General features: G+C 42.4%; 1 protein-coding gene across 1 annotated transcript in view; it reads right to left on the bottom strand.

Moving 5' to 3' along the window:
* The window catches only part of WDR7 (WD repeat domain 7), a 348,971-nt gene that overhangs the window by 63,630 nt on the left and 263,595 nt on the right, over window positions 1-21,746 (bottom strand). Inside the window, exons 23-24 of the mRNA XM_018576230.1 lie at window positions 5,834-5,951; window positions 797-946 (exon numbers count right to left, since the gene is read on the bottom strand). Coding sequence (XP_018431732.1) covers window positions 797-946; window positions 5,834-5,951 — 268 coding nt within the window. The remainder of the gene's footprint in view (window positions 1-796; window positions 947-5,833; window positions 5,952-21,746) is intronic.

Here is a 21,746-nt window from a genome sequence, read left to right on the forward strand (position 1 = left end):
GCAAAAAGTAAATGACATGTGTCTTACTTCTGGCATTGCTGCAACTGATCCCCACAGCGAGTCTAAAATCGTTTCCCCTCCCCCAAGCTGTAGAAAAAGGCCGTGCTATATGGGTGTGGGTAGCGGTCTCTCTGCAATGGTCAAACCTGAAGCTCTCCAATCAGCAAAGTTGATGCTCCCTACAGGGGGCAAAGCAGTCCTTCTCTGCAACCTACAGACTGGGGGGAAGGGGGTGGTAGAGGATTTTAGGCTTGCGGTAAGGATCAGTTGCAGTACAGCAATACTGTAATATCAATACAGTAAGTAATTGGTCATTTACCTTTTTACTACATATTGAATATATCCAGCTAATATTATAAGTTGCTTCAAGTGGGCTTAATAAAAGATTGGGACAATTCCTCTAACAATGCTGGTTTAGGCAACACTGCCGTAATATGTTGATAAATGAGGCTCAAAGTGCTGACCAGTTAAAGAAGATTTTGTGCTTTTTTGTAATATATATATATGTGGCTAGGGTTATTGAAATAGAGATGCTATGGGGCTCTTGTTTCCATTTCATAGTGAGGCCTAGAGCTGGAGCCGAGCTTCTCATCTCTGTGAAACTTGAGATCACCTAGGTTGGATCCTGTGGTTGGATGTCTTCTCCTCTAGGGGTATACACTACAAAATAAACAGCCCTTTGCCCGCACCTCTCAACACCCTGTGACTCAAACTGATGCTTCAACATCTCTTCCTAATCCAGAGAAAACAAGTTACTTTTCACAGAGTATAGAAAGAAGACAAACAATTCCTCTACCTCTACCAAGAGATCCACAACATCTGATGGCATTTTCTCGACCAGGATTTCTATGACCCTCAGAATCTCTCCCTTCGCTCGGGCCAGGGCGGTGGTGTGGATATTTTGCTGAGATTGCGTGTTTGCAGCCAGAGCCGTGTGCCTGTGGACCTGCAGAGACAGATTATAGCACAACACAGAAAAAAATAATAATTTACAGTATATTGAGAGCTGCAACGCAACGAGCGGCTACAATTCCAGAAAAATACACTGGAGACGGATGAATACTTGCTTCCCCTGTCTAAACCAGGGACGTCCATCTTTTTTATTTGATTTTGGGGCCCTAGCTGTTGATGTACCATTTTATGTAACATTCAGCTGTCAGTTTGGCGATGCTGTGGTCAGCACAATACTATAATGGTTAGTGCTTTTGTTTAGCAGCACCCGTGTCCTGGGTTTACTTTCTACCATAGACTCATTACATGGACTCATGGACTAAGTATGCTGTTCCTGCTGATGTGGGTTTTCCCTGGGTTTACTGACTTCATTGTACTAGCCAGTTTATTGGATTTCACCAAAACTGACCTTAGAGTGTTTGTCTTTTATTGGTGAGGTTGGAATAAACATTTCTGGGGTAGGAACAGTTGTGAATGATTCCATGCACTTTAGAGCTGCAACAATTATTTGATTAAGTCGATTAAAATTGACGATGGAAAACGTTGTCAACGTTTTCCATCGTCGATTCGTTGGCTAAAATTCAAATTTCCCGTTCGCCGCTGCTGCCCACGTCGGTTAAGTCGCTCACGCCATGCATACGCCGGTAAACCCGCTCACGCTACGCCGCTTACGCCACGCCCACCGCACACGCTGAGGACATGCATCTGGCCCTCCCCTCCCGGTGAGCTTCCCGACTCTCCACTGCCCGCCGACAACCAACAACACCGTCATTCAAGGTAAGGCCGGGAGCTTTTTTTTTTTTATAAGCGGCACACTGCAGAACACCAGCAGCTATAGAGGAACACCAAATCCCAGCAATAATACATTTAACACCCTGTATAATGTACTATTGCTGGGATTTGTTGTCCCTCTATAGCTGCTGGTGTTCAGCAGTGTACCGCTGCATTATACATTGGTATTCTGTAGAGCTGCAACAGTTATTAGATTAAAATCGACGATGGAAAACGTTGTCAGCGTTTTTCATCGTCGATTCGTTGGCTAAAATTTAAATTTCCCACTCACGCCCACCTGTTCGTGGCTCCATACACTAGTTACGCTATGCACGCCGTGGACGCCACGCCCACCGCGCACACGGCCACCGCACAAGCCGGACACACGCCCGCAGAGCACGCCGCCGCAGCGACTTACAGGGGTTCAGACACAGGTAACAGCCTGTATAATGTATTATTGCTGGGATTTGTAATGAGGGGCGGCTTACGATGACTGCAAACGGGCAGTGTGCGTGTGCGCACACCGGCCCGTTTGGCAGTTGTCGAACCAGCAGGCCACTAACTCGCCGAGAATCGTACGATTCCCGGCGGGTTTTCTAGCATGCTGGTTCGACGGAAGACGTGCGACCGTACAGTAGAAACGGGCGCACGACTTCCATACACTGCACGATTATTGTACGATCGCGGGATTTCCCACGATTCTCGTACGAGAATCGTGCAGTGTATGGGCACCTTAAGGGAAGAACTGATCATATGTTGTGCACCTACCAGCTCCTCGTTTTACTATATCCCGCTTTAGAATTAGACCAGAGCGCTTCTTTAACTATTGCTCTGTAATACAGTGGAGCTTCACTTCATACATTACTGTTATTTGAACATGCATAGATCTTTAAGAGTAAAATCGACATATTGGATATCCCTCTGAATGATAGGGTGATCAATCGCATTTCATTACAATTCTGTCATAATAGATAGTAAACTGGGCTTAAGGAACAGAACACTCTCCAGGGAATGAGAAAACCTTCAATAATTACAGCTGCTGCCTCTAATTGACAGTCGGTAACATTTGGAGGGAACTGCAGCTGGGAAAGTTATCACAGGACAAGAACATTTCTCTTACACTGTTGCACTTGAGTCCATCAGAAGGCCACGTACCCGCAGTGTGAGCTAGGTAGAGTATGTATATGTAGTTAATGTAGAGCCTATATTTCAGGGCCAGTTTAGACTACTTTATATACAAAAAGCCCAGGAAATCTTACCTGTCGGGTCCTAAAAATTGTTTATAGTAGCACTGCTAAAAAACAGGAACCTTCTGGTGTCTGTATACACATGATATACTTCAAAATAACCCTTGTGTGCCCCTGTAATCCTTCTGGAGCCTACATCCAGGATGTAAAAATGGCCTCAATTTCTGCCCAAGTGTGCATCAAAGAGACCCTGTCAGATCTCAAAATGACTCAAATGGCCAGTTCCCTGCAAGAAAAAAGGTAGTATAAAGCTGGCCATACACCTATAGATGGAGGAATCTCCCACTGGGCCAAGCTTCAGTATCTTGCTACCTGGCCCCGCTGGCTCTCAAAATACCTAAAACGATCTGATTGGATGCAGGCATTGTTCAGGTATTTTGAGAGCCAGCGGGGTCGACTAGCAAAAAACTGGATCTTGGCCCAGTGGGAGAATCCTCCATACACACAGTTTAGCGTAGATGGAGGAATCTGTGGCACTTTTTCATCTGACCATAGAAAGTCTGCAGATAATCTATAGGTGTATGGTCAACTTTACATTCCTCTCTGGCATGTCGTGATTTCTACATCCCCTCCATTCCAGCGTTATAGCCTCAACCCACATTGACACGGACTTCCCCAAATTAATTTGGGGTTTCTTAAAGCCCTGCCATTCCCGACAAAAATTCAGCCCCTAAACACTCAACAATTTAATGCCAGAAGTTTTACTTGCCACAAGGGTTCTGACATTGTTTTATTGAATGGTGGGGTTGGTAATTTTAGCATAATGGGGCAGAGCTTTAATTGTATCTATAGCCAATGCTTTCTTTTCTGATAGAATAGGAAAAGGTAAGAACTTCTGTTAAGTTTTTTTTTTTTTACTGTCTGTAGTAAAATGTCCCCTCACTTCTAGTCCCAGGGACATATCAGCAAACAACATTGTTGTGGATAATTAATATGTTTTTGGATGCACGTGAAGCACACACCAATCGGAGTGTAACTTGTTAATGAGTTCATGAGGACAATAAATGCTCTTTCCCCAACGAATTCAGCACATGTTACTAAATGAACGCAACCAAAACTTTTTTGTAATCTTAAATAGCATGAGAAAAAGTACTATATTCTATGTAGCATTATGGGAAATGTCTCCACACTGCCTGTTCAGATAATATCCCACATGTGGAAAAGCCACAAAGTGTTAACAGGGCAGGAAGTTATGGGACAGAGCATCAATGTGGCCTCACAAAGCAGGATCCAAACTTTCTTCACTTTACCAAAACGTTTTGCAGTTTGTATCTCTGTTTAAGATTTCTCACCTCAGTTCTTGTCACGGTACATGGTTACTGGGATAGGAAATGAGGGGACATTTCTCTTTGGGGGGCACTAAAAGCAATAAAAAACTGACAGATGTTCCAACACTTCTCCTCACATGGTAAATACATTTCATAAAATCATATAGATTAGTTTAAAAAAAACTGGGTAAAAAGTATCTGTGTCACCTAAAGCTTAAAAAACCAACACTTTTAATTGCTGAAAGTGAAGTCCTGTGTAACCAATATATTTCTATTGAGAGAACTTTGTCCTAATTTCTGCCTCTATGAGGGCTGCAAATTAGCTGGTCCCAAAAATCAGACACCTGGAATAATTTGTTGTCTGTGCCCCTCATTCTTTTTGACATCAGGAGGTCAGTGGGAGGCTGTCACTTAGCCCGTACAAAGCAATGACAGGCTGACAGTGGCCGCAGCAATTCACCTGTGTTCGGTTATGATCGCACATGGAGTGATTACGTATGTTTAGAGACAGATGATCATCCCTGGACAGCTTGCATCCAGTGGAGATCATTTGTCTCTAACTGCAGGTAATGGCTCTATGTGCAATTACATCTGAACTGGAGTGGACAGCTGTGGTCACCATCAGCCTATCAATGCATTTTACAAGCTGAGTGTCTGCAGCTGTCTGGAACCTTCTGTGAATCCAGCCACAAGAATCGGCAATCACCCTCCAGTAAAACTCCCCTTCTTGTTACTGCCATTTTGTGCACTTTTCAGCATTTCAGCATTCAAAAGTGAGCACACAGCCCAGTTTGCTTGGGGAAATATTTATGCACAAACTCTATTGGCAGATTTTTTTTTATATATTGGTGTGAAAAAAAAAAGACTCTTGGCACAAAGTCAAAAGATTTTTTTTTCTTTTATCAAATCCTCTAGACTTTGCAGTTTAAAGATACTTGATCACCTCTCAAAGAATTACTCCTGTAATAGAGGAGTCTAAATGCTTAATTCTTCCATGGGCAATGAGTCTGAACTCTTGTCTACAAGGGTTAAAGCTTCAGGATTAGTAACTTATGTGTTGGGTACCTGGTCCCCCTGTTGGGCTCTATGCTTTCTCCCACCAGACCCTATGCCACTACTCTGTCCTGTAGTGATGTAGGGGTCAGCAGATAGAACTAAAGTGCACGGGGGTGGATGTGCACATGCACTGTCATCAAACAGTCGCAGAATGAAGATTCTGCAGCAGGCTTTAGTGCTTGAAGACATTGCTGCCCGATGGAGTATTCAATACCAGGAGCAATTGTTAAGATTTTCTTTTTGGTAAGCAGCAGAGTTGATTGAATGAATTTGTTCAAATGACTCTACAGTGAGATCACATTGAGGGGTGCTCTAAAAGGCTGAACAATATGGAGCCTGTTGTCCTGATTTGTTGAGTCCCGTTTTAATGAACTGGGGCTTTATCTAGCTCTGTCCTTTCCAAATGAGATGTGAAATCTGTACGGAATCCCTTAGATAATGTACAACCAGGAAGAAGGCAATTAAAAAAAAAGAAACAGGTTTTACCATTCAGAAAGAATTTGGCGCAGATGCAATGAAAAGATGGGGAGAAGGTTTTACCTCCTTAGCAATCGTTGTTATGAAGGCGGGTGGTCTGGCCGTGGCAATGAGCGACAGAGCGTGTCGTGCCGAGCGGGCTGAGTCTGCTCCCGGGCTCAGGGGCAACCCGATTGTGATGCTAAACAGGGATCAGGCAGAAAGGAAGAAGAATAAAAAAGGAGGCATTAGAAACATATAGAGTGAAAAGATTAGACACAGCTTATAATGTCAGTTCAAGGTCAATGGGATCACTCAAACAGTTAGAATATAATGGACTCCCATCAATGAGCAGTGATTAGGAGTCAGGGTGTTCCTGCATCACATACAAAATCGAATAATTAAGCGTGAAGATTGAAAACAGTATGTGAATCTGTCCGAAGTGTTAAAAGGGTCTTGTTAACAAATGATGCAGCCCCGGCTCTGAATAAATATCACAAAAGACCAGGGCCCAACAACAGCACTGTTTCCAATTTCCAGGCAGGGTTTTAAATGGCAGATGGAGGTGTTTAATAAAAACACTTCCTGTGACTGTCCCAGAGTCCTTTGCAGTTGCTGAATGTCAAAAGCCATGCTTTCTACAATGGGCGGAAGGCTCTGTTAAAGATGTGTACACCAATAATGCATAAAAACATGCTCAAAAGCAGAATACGATTAGGGCAATATTCAACCTCCCTAAAGATTCAAAAAATTATAGGTAAAGACGAGACGTATTCCTTGATTTTGGATAGCTGGATAGAGAAAGGAATGGTTATGGTGTATATACAGCCCATTCTTTTTTGTTTTAGAGTAGCAAAATGTTTAAACCCCTAGTTTTCTGTCTGCGTTTCACCAGGGAGATTTACTATAAGAGAAATGAAATCTCACCTATGAAAGGAAATTCCTATCTTCTGGCATGCTCACTGAAACATTTGTCCCCATTGGATGACTCACCCCATATCTTGTTCTGGTGACAACTAATATTTTAGATCTCTACTAACTTTCTTGCTTAAAGTCACACTAAACTTAGGAGGTACAGTTGGGCAAAAAAGTATTTAGTCAGCCACCAATTGTGCAAGTTCTCCCACTTAAAAAGATGAGAGAGGCCTGTAATTGGCATCATAGGTAGACCTCAACTATGAGAGACAAAATGAGAAAACAAATCCAGACAAATCACATTGGCTGATTTGGAACAAATTTATTTGCAAATTATGGTGGAAAATAAGTATTTGGTCAATATCAAAAGGTCATCTCAATACTTTGTTATATATCCTTTGTTGGCAATGACAGAGGTCAAACTTGTCCTGTACGTCTTCACAAGGTTGGCACACACTGTTGCTGGTATGTTGGCCCATTCCTCCATGCAGATCTCCTCTAGAGCAGTGATGTTTTGGGGCTGTCGCTGGGCAACACGGACTTTCAACTCCCTCCAAAGGTTTTCTATGGGGTTGAGATCTGGAGACTGGCTAGGCCACTCCAGGACCTTGAAATGCTTCTTACGAAGCCACTCCGTTGTTGCCCGGGCGGTATGTTTGGGATCATTGTCATGTTGAAAGACCCAGCCACGTTTCATCTTCAATGCCCTTGCTGATGGAAGGAGGTTTGCACTCAAAATCTCACGATACATGGCCCCATTCATTCTGTCCTGTACACGGATCAGTCGTCCTGGTCCCTTTGCAGAGAAACAGCCCCAAAGCATGATGTTGCCACCCCCATGCTTCACAGTAGGTATGGTGTTCTTTGGATGCAACTCAGCATTCTCTCTCCTCCAAACACGACGAGTTGTGTTTCTACCAAATAGTTCTATTTTGGTTTCATCTGACCATATGACATTCTCCCAATCCTCTTCTGGATCATCCAAATGCTCTCTAGCAAACTTCAGACGGGCCCGGACATGTACTGGCTTAAGCAGGGGGACACGTCTGGCACTGCAGGATCTGAGTCCCTGGCGGCGTAGTGTGTTACTGATGGTAGCCTTTGTTACGTTGGTCCCAGCTCTCTGCAGGTCATTCACTAGGTCCCCCCGTGTGGTCCTGGGATTTTTGCTCACCGTTCTTGTGATCATTTTGACCCCACGGGGTGAGATCTTGCGTGGAGCCCCAGATCGAGGGAGATTATCAGTGGTCTTGTATGTCTTCCATTTTCTAATTATTGCTCCCACAGTTGATTTGTTCACACCAAGCTGCTTGCCTATTGCAGATTCAGTCTTCCCAGCCTGGTGCAGGTCTACAATTTTGTTTCTGGTGTCCTTCGACAGCTCTTTGGTCTTCACCATAGTGGAGTTTGGAGTGTGACTGTTTGAGGTTGTGGACAGGTGTCTTTTATACTGATAACAAGTTCAAACAGGTGCCATTGATACAGGTAATGAGTGCAGGACAGAGGAGCCTCTTAAAGAAGAAGGTACAGGTCTGTGAGAGCCAGAACTCTTGCTTGTTTGTAGGTGACCAAATATTTATTTTCCACCATAATTTGCAAATAAATTTGTTCCAAATCAGCCAATGTGATTTGTCCGGATTTGTTTTCTCATTTTGTCTCTCATAGTTGAGGTCTACCCCTGATGCCAATTACAGGCCTCTCTCATCTTTTTAAGTGGGAGAACTTGCACAATTGGTGGCTGACTAAATACTTTTTTGCCCCACTGTAAATCTTAAAAATGCATTCAAGTACCTTAACTATGAACAAAAATGTATCTTATTTGTGTATCACTCGGCTGTAGATCCTCAAATCATCTCTGAATTGGTGCCGACACTGTCCTTCCTTCTGGAGGGGGGCTACTTTTGTTCCCCATGGTCCGTGTGTGTGTTGTAAAGAAGCTCCAAGCTCGCTAGCATGATGGACTACAATCTCAATGCAAATTAGTAAACTAAACATAGGATTATAGTCTATCTGGCTTGAATTGGATGTCACCACCTAAAAGTGACCTTTCTAAGGATATTACTCCTTTCCCAGCAACATATACTCTTTCCTCACATCTCGCAGTAAAATACTCCACACATCAGAGTATGGGTGAGCATACGACTCCCTCTGCCATGTGACAGCGCTGGGCACAACAGGGGGATTAAGAAAGGAGTCTATTTCTCTGCATAAGATTCAAAACGTTTTTTGGAGCTAGGACAGGGCTCTCTTTCCCGATTACCAGCTGAATGGAACAGTGTAGGCAAAGGAAAGGGTCATGTTAAAGTAAACCTGCGCTTAACCGATTACAGGGCAAAGCAACAGGTTGGATTTATTGCCCCTCCGGGCCTCAGGCATTTACTAATTTTTTACTGATTCCTTCCTGAGAATATGACTCGTCCCCTTTCTTCCATGCGACAGCACTGGAATTTGGTGACTGGCCCAAACGAAGGGGGAAGGTAGTCCCCTGTAAACCTCAACTGGGATCAATGTAGAGATACACAGGGCTCCTTAGGGAAGCCAGTAGAAGATGCTGCAGGGATCTACATGGTCCCTACATAGGAAAAGAACAGGTTTGCTTAAAGCGAGCCTTGCACTTCAGTCAATGTTCACTCATTCAATGTGGCTCCTCCTTCCTTAAATGTTGCATACATTCCAAAAAAGAACCGGTGGGGGGAAAAATAATATATTCACCTTTCCGCGACTTCTGTAGTGAAGGGGGTGACATCATGCTCTTGCCAATCATATCCGTGGGAAAGGGGAGTAGCCCAAATCTTGCAAGCAGCAGTCTTTTCGTGGGATTTGGGCTAGTCAACATGCTAAGAGATCTGGCTGGAAGGACGATGACATCCCCCTTGCCTAGGCAAAGATAAATATATTATCTTATCCGCCCCATCCATGTTTTTTTTTCTTTTACACCTTCAAACAGTATTTTTATGGAGGTGTGGGCTGGCACCTTGAATAAGCACACCTTGCCAGTGAGCTGTAAAGTCAATTAAACATTCTGTGTAACAAGAACAGACAGGAATTCTACAATTCAAATTGCTGAAATAAGCCATTGGTTTCAGCAGCTTTAGGAAAGATGAGCATTTCTGAGTCCTCTGTAAGCTCAAAAGACATAATACACATTGTTAGACTAGCGACCAGTCCAGGTTAGCTAAATAAGAGACAGGTACTTCAGTAAGTTGACCTCAAACACCCAACATACAGTATTTCTTATTATTAGTAAGGCTTTAACAGTCCAGGTTAGCTAAATAAGAGACAGGTAAGTTGACCTCAAACACCCAACATACAGTATTTCTTATTATTAGTAAGGCTTTACATACCTGGTGCAGTATACACAAGAGAAGCTTGTGTTGAGGAGTTAAAGCATCAGTCTACCCAAAATTATTCTCAGTTATATGATTAAACTGGTGGTCACACATGGGGCAAGTTCCTTGCAAATCTGTAGCTCTCTTCCTGCTAAAATAAGAAAGTTCCCACTTCTCAAAAACCTAATAGGTGGAGACCTCCTTGAAAATACTGTATAAAGATGGCCATACACCTTACAACTTTCATTGTGCGATGGTTGTAAGGTGATAAAAATTTCGTACAACCTGCCCATCGTGGATAGGCAGATCGTACTTGCGATCATCGCAAGTCCTCCCCGCTGAGGGGAGGGCTTACAGATGATTGCAATGTTGAGCGGGCAGTGTGCGCTTACGCACCTCAGGCCGTGCGGCTTTTGTCTTGCGATTGCGCTACCAACCCACCAAAAATCGTACGGTTTTCTAGCGTGCTCGTAATACGAAAATCATGCGACCTTACAGTAAATGTGGTCGCACGCTGCCCATACACCTTACGATTATCGTACGATCGTGGGATCACCCGCGATTAGTGTACAATAATCGTCTGGTGTATGGGCAGCTTTAGGTGCAGATTAAGAGATCTTAAGGTGCCCATACACCTTACGACCATCGCAAGACTTTTGTCTTGCGATGGTCGTATGCTTCTTGAAAGTCCGTACGATCTGCCCACCTTGGACGGGCAGATCGTACTTGCGATCGTCGAAAGCCCGCCCCGCTGAGGGGAGGGCTTCTGATGACGGCAATGCAGAACGGGCAGTGTGCGCGTGCACACACCGGCCCGTTCCGCAGCTATCGGGCGAGCAGGCTAGAAACCCGCCGAGAATCGTACGATTCTCGGTGGGTTTTCGAACATGTTGGCTCGACAAAAGACGTGCGACCGTACAGTAGAAACGGTCGCACGTCTTAGTTCACACTGCTCGATTCTCGTACGATCGCGGGATTTCGCCCGATTCTCGTACGAGAATCGAGCAGTGTATGGGCACCTTTACTCTAGGAGTTCCTGTGAGTTGAAAGGCAATTTTGCTCTTCATCAACCAAAAGCTGAAAGAACAGAATAAAAACTAGCATGCACAAACAGCAGAATCCATTATTGCTCAAATTAAAAAAGAGGGGAGGGGGGGGATACATACAGTATATATGTGTGTATTAGCATAAAGAGCATTAGCGCTTATTGCTAATACACACATATATATATATATATATGTATCCCCACCTTTTTTTTCCGCTCTAGTTTTTCCCCTGTTGTATTATTACCTTCCTGTGAGTGTTGCTCCTCCCAAGGGCCCCCCAGGGGAGATGTCCTCCGATAGCTCTGTCTCAGCACCCACAAGCTGGTCTATAGCAAGGTTCCATATTCTTTGTTCACTTTAATGCTATTATGTATGTTTATTGAAGAAAAAGCACTCATTCCACTGTTTGTTTGGATAGCATTCTCTAGGCAGTCAAATCCTCCTGAAGAAGCCAAGTGTTGGTGAAACATGTCGAGGAGCCTAACTTTATATCACCGCTACCTTCTGAAACTATAGACTTTGATTTAATCCTGGGACCATGTATTTAATGTTATACAGATGTTTGACCAGCATGTATCAACATGATGTTTACTGAAATATGGTTTTAACTATTAAGTCACTAATAAAAAGTTTTGGGGATTTTACACAAATTGCTGTTAAATTTTGATTTTTGGTATTCGCTGTCTGGGATGTGATACTCAAACCTTCTACTGAAACGCCTTTGTGTATTTGATTTATATTCCTTTGCCTTATAACAAAAAAGTGAACAGTTGTTTTACACTGGCGTCTCGGCTCATCCAGCTAGATATGAGGAATCCTAATCTCTAAGTGACCCAGTTCTGGTTGACTTGAACATTGTGGGTACACAATCCGCTGGACCAGGAAGATCTTTTTTTTTATACTGTAGGTTAACTTAAAGCTCAACGTTATACTTCCTGTGTATAACAACAAACTGTTGTAAAAGCAACACTTACACTATGACCAAAAGTTTGTGGACATAAAAATATCACACCTACACTTAACTTGATGAGTGTAGAGTGGAGAAAGAGACCTGACCTAAACCCTACAGATCACTTTGGTGAGAAATCGAAACATTGATTCATCAGTACCTGACTTCACAAATGCTTTTTTGCTACTGAATGGGCACAAAGTCCCACAGAGACGCAAACTAAAATCTTGTCTTGTGGAAAGCCTTCCCAGAACAGTGGAGGCTGCTACAGCTGCAAATAAGGGTCAACATCATATCAGTGCCCACGGTACTGGAATGGGATGTCCAACAAGCTCATATAGGTAGGTGTGCTCTAACGGTTTCTGCTACATAGTGTACCTTCTCCTTGCTCCAGCCTGCCCTCTGCATTCTGCTTGCCCAATGGCTGTGTTACCCAGTGTTACCCAACTCCATCCTATCAGTTCAGGCTGCCATAGATACATACCCTGTCCTCAGTGTCAACAAGTAGCCTAGGCTCAGAGTACTGCTGCCAAGAACAGCAATCATATGTCACAATGAAGTGGGAGCTCTACTGGAGCTTGTCCACAGACCAATGCTGGAGAAGGAGAACAGAGATTGTCTTGTGACACTTGAATTTATTAAAAGTTGGGTGTATGGAGGGGTACAAAGATGGGTCGAGAAAAGGGTTTGGGTCTCTTCACATCCAACAATACCAGACAGGCACATGGGTTTGTATGTCCATAGAAAAGAGGGCACCAGTAGCATGCTGGGCCCTGCTATCTTTATACCAGCCTCTTAGTTATGCAGTAATGAGTGAGAGTTGAGATAAAATCTTTAGCTAACAAAAAGTCTACTTTGATCAGTTTTATCAGGATGAGAAATTTACACAGAGAGAAAGAAGAATGGCACAATAACAGCAGCATTAGGCTGGAAGTACAGCTTGTATATGTAATATACAAATATGGCTGCCATCGTATTTATATATTATTATTATTATACAGGATTTATATAGCGCCAACAGTTTGCGCAGCGCTTTACAATATAAGAAAGACATTACAATTACAATACAATTCAAGACAAGATAGTAAGGAGCGCCCTGCCCGTGAGGGCTTACAATCTAAAAGGGAGGGGCCAGTGATACAAGAGGAGGTAGCTAGGATGAATTGTTTGAGAATGTGATGGTTTGGTGGTTAGGTTGAGGTGGGATAGGCTTCCCTGAAGAGAGTCTTTAGGGATCACCTAAAGGCAGTCAGGGTGGGAGATAGACGGACAGGTTGGGGTAAAATATATACAATTATAAACCATTAAGAGCACTGACAGTCATACATTGTTCTATGTTGACAAGTGAAAGATTAATTTCCCTGAATGGAGCTTGTGATCTTATCTCCCCACCAAGATCATAAAAACACAGCAAAGTCAACCTGAACGTTTTCAGATTTTAAGAACTAAAGCACGTTGTACAAACTTCTTGTGCTGAATGCAAATATGTTGTCATGGCAAAAGCTGATAGAACGAGAAAGCTGAGTGAGCAGAGAGGATGACCTTATCAGTCTTGCACTGTCCAGTCAGAAGTAAACCACTGGAATTCTTTACCTGCAAGTAGATTCTTCTATCTGGCTGTACTGTGTGGCCGGGCTGTGTAAATAACAGAATTGTATGCACAGAAATATAGCTCCTATGTATTTTATCTACTTATTTAGCTGTTTTTCTGGAGTTCAGCTTTAAAGTGTATGTTCAGCCAAAACATTTTTCTTTTGGATAGGTTGGGAGGATTTATTAGCTGGCGGGTTTTTACTGCTATCTGTGGGGCTCTGTTAACAAGATTTAGCCTTACTTCCTGCCCTGCTAACATTTTACCAAACAGTAAGTGAGGGTAACGCTACCTAAAAAGGCTCCAGGTAGCATAAAAAAAAAACTTCCCTACTATCCAAAATCAGAAAAGGTTTTTGTCTTGCACACAAATGCACATGTATATTTAACATCCAATTTCATAGGAAAGTATACAGAATCTTGCAGACAAAAGCTTCCTTCCAATTTCATCACAGATTTGCACTGCGACTCGTTTCTCTCCCCTCATTGCTGGCTGGGCATAAAACAGTTTGGAAAGCAACAGGCTTCTTGATAATTCATTAACATCGCTCAGGAGGGGTACGACGTGGTCAGAGATTAACCCCATCCTGCAGCTGGACCAGCTGGCTGACATGTCGGCTTTCAGAGGAAAAGATTGGAGCTGCCACACGGCACCAAAGCCTGAGCTGCAAACAAAGGCAGGTATTAGGAGGCCTATTCCAGCAGCATCACCAACTGTTCCACATTCTCTAGAACAATGACAAGGTTTGACTGAGTGCCGTCCAATATCCAGGGGATGCTAAGGCAGAAAACTGCCAAGAAAGAAGAGCAAAATAAAGAAGGATCTTCTGCAGGCAAAACTTTTCTTGTCCAGAACGTTCAAAGCAATGATAAAGTTAGTTTCTTCGAACAACAACTCCAGGTCACAAATAAAGGGTTAGTTCACCTTTCTGCACAATTTTCACAAAAACCCCCCATGCTTTCCTTCACCCTATCACACTGCAAAGCATGTTCAGATGTTAAAAAAGCAGCCCCATCTTCACTGCATACCTGTAGGTACTGCATGGCCTGCGTGCAAAAACCTCTAAGTCAGGGGTAGGCAACCTTGGCACACTTTTGTGGATCTACAAGTGCCATGAGGTACTGCAAGACTGACAGCCACAGGCATGACTCCCAGAAGCATAGGTATGAAGGGACCTGTAGTTTCACCACAGCTGGAGTTCCAAGATTGCCTACCCCTGCTCTAGGTAATCAATTACCCCTCTGTCCTGGCTAAAGGGCAGGACAAGCCAGACATTATAAGGGCGCCCTAAGCTCGTTTAAACTGCTCCCATGTGCAGTGCTCTCTCTCCCACTAGCAGCAGCGACTGAGCTAAGAGGGACAGAGAGCACATTGCACATAGGCACAGTTTTAACAAGCATGGACTGGCCACTGGGGACGCACTGTTATCATCCGGCCCGCCCTGCCATTTAGCCAGGACAGAGGGGTGATCCATCACCTAGAACAGGGGCAGACAATCATGGATCTCCAGGTAAAACTAAAAAGACGTATCATGCACCTGCCACTGGTAAAGATGCCTCTGGCTGTCAGTCTTGCAATGCCTCATGAGACATCACATATGTGATTTTATAGTTTGACCATAGTTCTACTTTAAACTGAATTGTTTATAAAAAAAATTTTAGGGTGCTCCCAGGAAGGATTGAACCCCTCATCACATTATTCAGATCTCCATGAGAGAGGGGTGCCAAAACCACAGGCTCTTTAGCCTGGCTCCACCAGTGACTCCAGAACAGGACTGGACATGTAAAAGACCTGATTGTATATAGATACATACACTGTACATATATATTCATATATTCTCTATCTATACACACACACACACACACACACACACACACACACACACACACACACAATATGTTCATTGGGCCTTATAAACAGAAGCAGGTTTATTCAATGAAACAAAAGAGCGTTAATCCATCTTGTACTGGTATAACTATGACTTATATAGAGGATATCAATGTATTTATTCATATTGTTGGTTGAACTTAATGGACTTATGCCTTTTATTCAATAAATTACATTGTGGCTATGTTAGCAGTTACAATGGAAATATTGCTTAGCGGAGTTCTTCTTTAAACAGACCACCACATTCAGTAAGTCGTTTATATCCAGAAAACATGATATGTGTCTAATCTAATTTCAGCCCATCTTGTCGTGCTAGACATGGGCTTTGACCCAAGCTGTCACCTCAGCAATCAGAAGTGTAATCTTCATACTGTCAGGCCCCTGATAATAACTCTCCAACTGATTCAATTTTTCTGCTCAGAGTAAAAGCAAAATTCTCAACTCAATTATTCCACACTCATGTGATTCTAAATCAATGTTTATTTCATTTCACTGCTCCTCTGAAGACAGAATACTAGTCAGCCACTTACCAAAATGCAGAGCAGCTACAGGAATATTTGGGTCTCTGGCTGCTGGGGAATGACAAGTCCCAGCATGCAGACTGAGGAACAGGCTGTGCTCTTGCAGATAGGCATGATGGGGCAGGTGATTGGCTACAGGCTGTTTCTGGGGACATAAATGGTATGACCATCCTTTGCATCTCTTGCTTAGCTAGTAGATGCCAGTTATGAACTGAGAGGTAACAAAAGCAAGCCACAACCAAGCAGAGTCCGATCAGATTTCAGAAAATCAGCTGGTAGCTATTGTGAAAGTGACTTGACTGCGTGATTGCAATAAGTGCAAGGAATAGGATTTAGGAGAGTTTAAAAGAGAACTATGGCCCAACCTTTTTTGCCATAGCTCTCTTTAGGGTCACAGGCGGACATATACTAATGATCTCCTGGGACCCAAAACTCAGCATATAGCGGGCTATTTCCCCGCTATATGCTGACAGCGCAGAGCCATATTGTTGGGATCCACCCAGATGGCTTATTGACAGCTGGCTCTGCCTCTCTAGAGCCTGCCCCCTACTGGGCTGTTCCTCCAGTCAGTGCTGGAGAAATAGAGGGCAGGGAGGAATCCATGCGGAGAGCGGTGACAGTCATCGCACTCTGCACTGAGAAGATTGTGAGGTGAGCAATCAGCAGCACGTGATCGCTTTATTCTCGATCAATAGTGCCAACGTGCGACAGCTACAGTTTTATTTTAGTTATGGGGATGAGCATATTTCACCCTCACCATAATTCTCCTTTAAATATAAGATCCACCTGGCCAATCTCCAAAAATAAGAGAACAATGTCTATCGGTGTCCTAGAGCCCTGGGGCTCTCCCTGTGGCTGAGGACCCCATGCTGTCCACTGTAACCTACCTTATACTGTACCTGTACAACCACAAGTCCAGTGAGGGCAAAATAATTATTAGCCTGGCTTCTGCTAATTAAATGGTTTGCTTTATATCTTTAATATGCCCTTACTTTATCTGTGCTATCCTTGCTTTTACTCTTTTTAGGTATTTAATTTTAAGATTTTTCTATAACAGATCTATGGGCAATTTCAAACGTGAATTTTTTTAATAGGGCTGCAGGAAGCCCAAATGTGGAAGCATGCCTTGTAAAAGGGCAGTGATATCAGTGATGTACTGAAGTCATGTTCCCAGACTGCCTTCTGCAGAAAGTTTGCAGTCTCTGATCATTTCTAGTAGTATGTCTGCAGCATCTGGTCTTCTCTGACCATCTCCTCTAATATAGGAAGTCTGCAGTCTCTGACCATCACCTGTACTAAGTCATCGGTCTCTGACCACCTTTTATACATTTACATATATGGAATATAATGTGCATCCAATTAGTGATACAATGGGCCAAACTTGTGGCCCACTATATTCAGTATGCTGACCACCAACTCTACTATAAATTATTATATTGACGTTTGGCATATGCGAGTGGCATTATCTCACTCACTGGTTTCATACATTTTTTGGACGAGTCGAGCAGTGAGATTTCCACACCTGGGGTTCCAGCATCTCCTGCTGGATATGTAGTTTTGCACTACTTATTGGATTTATTTTACATAAAAGGGGAATGCAATAGAAGGAGAATTTCACAAATTTCAGAGCTGGAGACCCCAAGATTTATGAGAGGTTGGTGGGTAATTCCGACCCCAGAGATACACACATAACAGTATAATCTGAGACCAGAATGAATGTTTAAAGCCCAGCTATAACCAGAGCTTTGGATGGAGTGGGGAAGACTTAGAACTTTTATCAGGTTTTAGGTTACTCCCATAGAGGGGAATTCCAATCCCTGATCTCTAGACACCCATAACCCGGACAGAAATCTCCTCATGGGGACACAGGCAGCACTAAAGTGCCGACAGCAACTAAACCTTCTTCACAGTACTAGAAAATGTGTTATTATTGTCCAAGCTTGATGAGATCTTCCCTCACTTCTGTCTGTTCTGACATATCTTTAAATTAAACAGGAAGTAATGACAATCTCCTAAAAAGGGATGCAAATAGCAAAAAATTTGACAGAGGTTCTAACTAAAGGGCTCTATTCTAATAACAGTGCCTTGTAGTTAAAAGATATATGAACAATTATGGAGCGCTATTATTTGACGGTTATGCTTCATCTGCAGGTGAGGCAGTTAGGTCGGCAACTGTGAGACTTTGAAAGGTAGCTCCATTATGATTCATAACCTGAAGTGTCAGGTCTAGACAAAGTAAATAAACTTAAAAGAAAACTATGAGGTAAGTGAACCTCTGTTCCACTTTCTCTGTGTATGATGGGTGGTTTGTGAAATCTCTATATACATTTAAAGGGCTGACATCTAATTATGAACCTGCAGGAATAAGCAGACATTTGGTATAAGAACTTTGAAATGCAGATTTCTGGATTGTAAACATGTAGGTGGGTATAAACAGCATAGGTAAAGGTGCACATCATTTAAAATGATTAGATTCAGGTACACAAAGCCATGTACCTGTACAGACATGGTTTTAAGATTGATGTGGGAAGAATGAGTGTCCAGGAAAGAGCTTGGACCTCAGTCTTACTGAAAACCTTTATGATAAATGTAATGTGAGCCAGGCCTTCTCATACAACATCAGTATCTGACCTCACCAATCCTCTTTTTGACTAAAGGAACATATATACCCACAGATAAGCTCTGGAAAGGCTTTCCACTCTTGTGGAAAGCCTTTCCAGAACCGTGACTACTGTTATAGCCTCAAAAGGGAGGAGAGGGTCAACTCCACAATAATGTGCATGGATTTGGATGGATAGGATATTAAACAAGCCAACCTAGGTTTGATGGCCTGGTGTCCACAGTCTCTGATCATTTCTAGTAGTGATCAGACACACTTTTTTGGGCCATGAAAGTGTACTTCATTACACCTTCCTACTCCTGATCTGAAGATCTTTTCCTCTCAGATATTTTCTTTAGTTTAATTTATTGGTTTCAACATGATTTTTTAAAGCTGATCACTAAGCAGATATAAAAGACACAAATGATCACAGCTTTGAAATCATTAATACACCAATAAATGTATTTTTAAATGCAAGCATTATAGGTACCTGAAAGCTAACCTAGTATTGGCGTCTTGCAGTCCCTGTGCAGCAAATCTGGAGTGTGACAGGCAGTAGCAGCACAAGGAGCCAATTGGTCCATGTACTGATAAGGAGCATGCTGATAAGAAGAAAAAGCAGAGTGACAAAGAGATGAGCTCATCACTGTGCCAATTCTCCTTTCATTGCCCAGTCACAGGCTGGGGAAGTGTCCAGGACAACCTAGGCTCAGAGGAAGTGGGTTAAATGATGATGGTCATCAGACTGAAGGCATCTAGTGGCAGAAAAAAGTACTGTGGTGAAAACTTTAATATTAAAGCTGGATATGGCAGCAAAAGCTGTTTTTATTTTACTGGACTATTCAATATTGCCTTGTAATTTTTGGATGTTGATCTGCTTTCAAGTGATATTAAAGGCTATCCCCCCCCACACACACACCCAATGTTAGTGTCAGGACTTACTTTAAATGAACCAATCATCTTCTTCTTTCCAGGAGTTTTTAGCTGTCCCTCCATTACTGGTGCGGGTTTCTAATCCAGCGCTGACTCCTCTGTCCTCCTCTTCTCTGATGTCCCACGGAGTCTGTGCGGGTGCACGCTGATCCATAGACTTATCTTGTGTCTCTCCCCATCTTCCGGCCGAACATCTGAACTGGGCTTGTGCCCGCCCCAAGATCCATTGCGGCCGCCCGAGACTCTTCAGATGTTCAGACGGGAGCGTGCGGCGAAGACACAGGTAAGCTTAAACCTGTTTCAAAAGGTTTTTAAAAAAAATTTTTTTGCATATCTACTGCTTGCTAGCCATAGATATATGCAAAAAAGTGAGGGTTTAATAACCCTTTAACCTTGAGTAGTTCTTTCCATATGAGAAAAAAGTAAAGTAAAGAAAGAAGCTAGAGATTGAAGGATAGAGTAAAACAAGGATTTAATATAGTACCATCACTATGCTTTATTATTGCAAATGTTATAGTCAAATCACCAACGCCACACCACACACACATCATCTGCCAGAGATGAGAGGCCTACAATCCGCAAGCCTGCGTGCACTTAATCAAAACTTAAATGATGCTTGCACGGTAAATACTGGAGGTTTAAGGAGTGAGACAAAACTCTACGGCAACCGTGCACAGTTATCTTGTACTGCTTCAGCCGGCTATCCATCAGTAAATGTGAGCTGAAATTATACAGAATAAAATAAAAAATACAAAAAAATAAGAAAAGAATAAAAAGGAGAAGAGAAAAGCACAATTCTGGCAGAAAAGCTCCTTCGTAAAGCATGCTTAACATCAGAGACAGGAGCCAGGCAGCTGTGCGCTGTTATTGTGCACGCGTTAAATCAGGCACGAGAGGGGGCAGCACAGCAGGGTGGCGGGAGGGTAAAAACGCACGCCTCACCCCCTTGCACACATTGTTGCTGTCTCTTCCTCCGCTGCTCTCTCTCTCTCTCTCTCTCTCCCCTGTCACTACTGTACCTGTCACGGGTGTAAGAGGCCATTTTCAATCTAAATCTTGTTACGGATTAATAAGCAAACACTTTCTCGCTTATTATGCAATTTATCATGATGAAAATTGCCTTGGGCTGCTCAAGGCTACAAGCTGATACATTCATTTATTCAGGTGGAGGGAGGCATACTAATCTTTATGACAGCCAGGATGTACCAGAAAAATTAGAATTACTTATGAAAAAAAAAAACAACCTTTCTCCTGCAAAGATGCATCTAAGTGTTGTCGGGGCAAGAGCGTTGTCTGTTTATATCCAGTTTGCGCATTTCAATATGTGGCTGCATTTGAAATGCAAATATTAACAGCGAGTACAGAACTAAAGTGAACATAAAAGCATTGTTATACAGAGCTAATAAAAAAACATTGAGAATTACCATTAGAAAGAGACTGGTAATGGGAGTGTTAAAATGTTCTATAATATGCAGAGAATTAAAAAAAATTTACAATTGTGAAAAATCTACACTAAACAAAATAAAAAAAATACAAACCTTCATACCACAAGCGTTAACAACCCCATCTAAAAAGATTGGAGAATGTTTAAATAGCCCGAACCCTTTCTTTGTATCCAGAGGAAAATTGACTAAAAGGGATCGAAAAATGGTCACACCTACTGAGTTTTCAAAGAGGAAATAAGTTTATCAAAATGCAACTTGTGTGTTTTCAGTAATAGTTGTACGTATGTGTAGATCAATAGATTTTCTTGGTGACTAATAATGTTACGCACTGCTGAATTATTCCTGTAGAATGTGATTATAATTAATGGAGGAAAGATAGAAAAAAGCAAAATATATATTTTTCCATAATACTCCAAATTACTGCAATTTTTACATCTACTAAACACCCAATTCAAAGTATTGTAGATAATGATTCTAATATTGGAATGAATGTGTAGATCAATCGATAGATGGCAGAGTAATGGGGTGTATGTACAGTATAGTGCTGCAAAGAAGTTCACAGCATTTTTTAAAATATAATCAAATACATAACTGCTAAATAAAAAAATAAAACAATACTGCGGTCTTCTCTGCATTACTATATACACAATCCATCTGCAGTATATCCTATTCATCAACATAGACTGAACATACAACTATTAGAATTATTTTTCTCAAATAGTTTGAATTGGGTGTTTATTAGACATGAAAGTTGCAGTAATTTGGGGTATTGGGGATAAGAT

The sequence above is a fragment of the Nanorana parkeri genome, unplaced genomic scaffold (assembly GCF_000935625.1).
Source record: "Nanorana parkeri isolate BGI_ZX_2015 unplaced genomic scaffold, ASM93562v1 scaffold61, whole genome shotgun sequence".
Lineage (NCBI taxonomy): Eukaryota > Metazoa > Chordata > Amphibia > Anura > Dicroglossidae > Nanorana > Nanorana parkeri.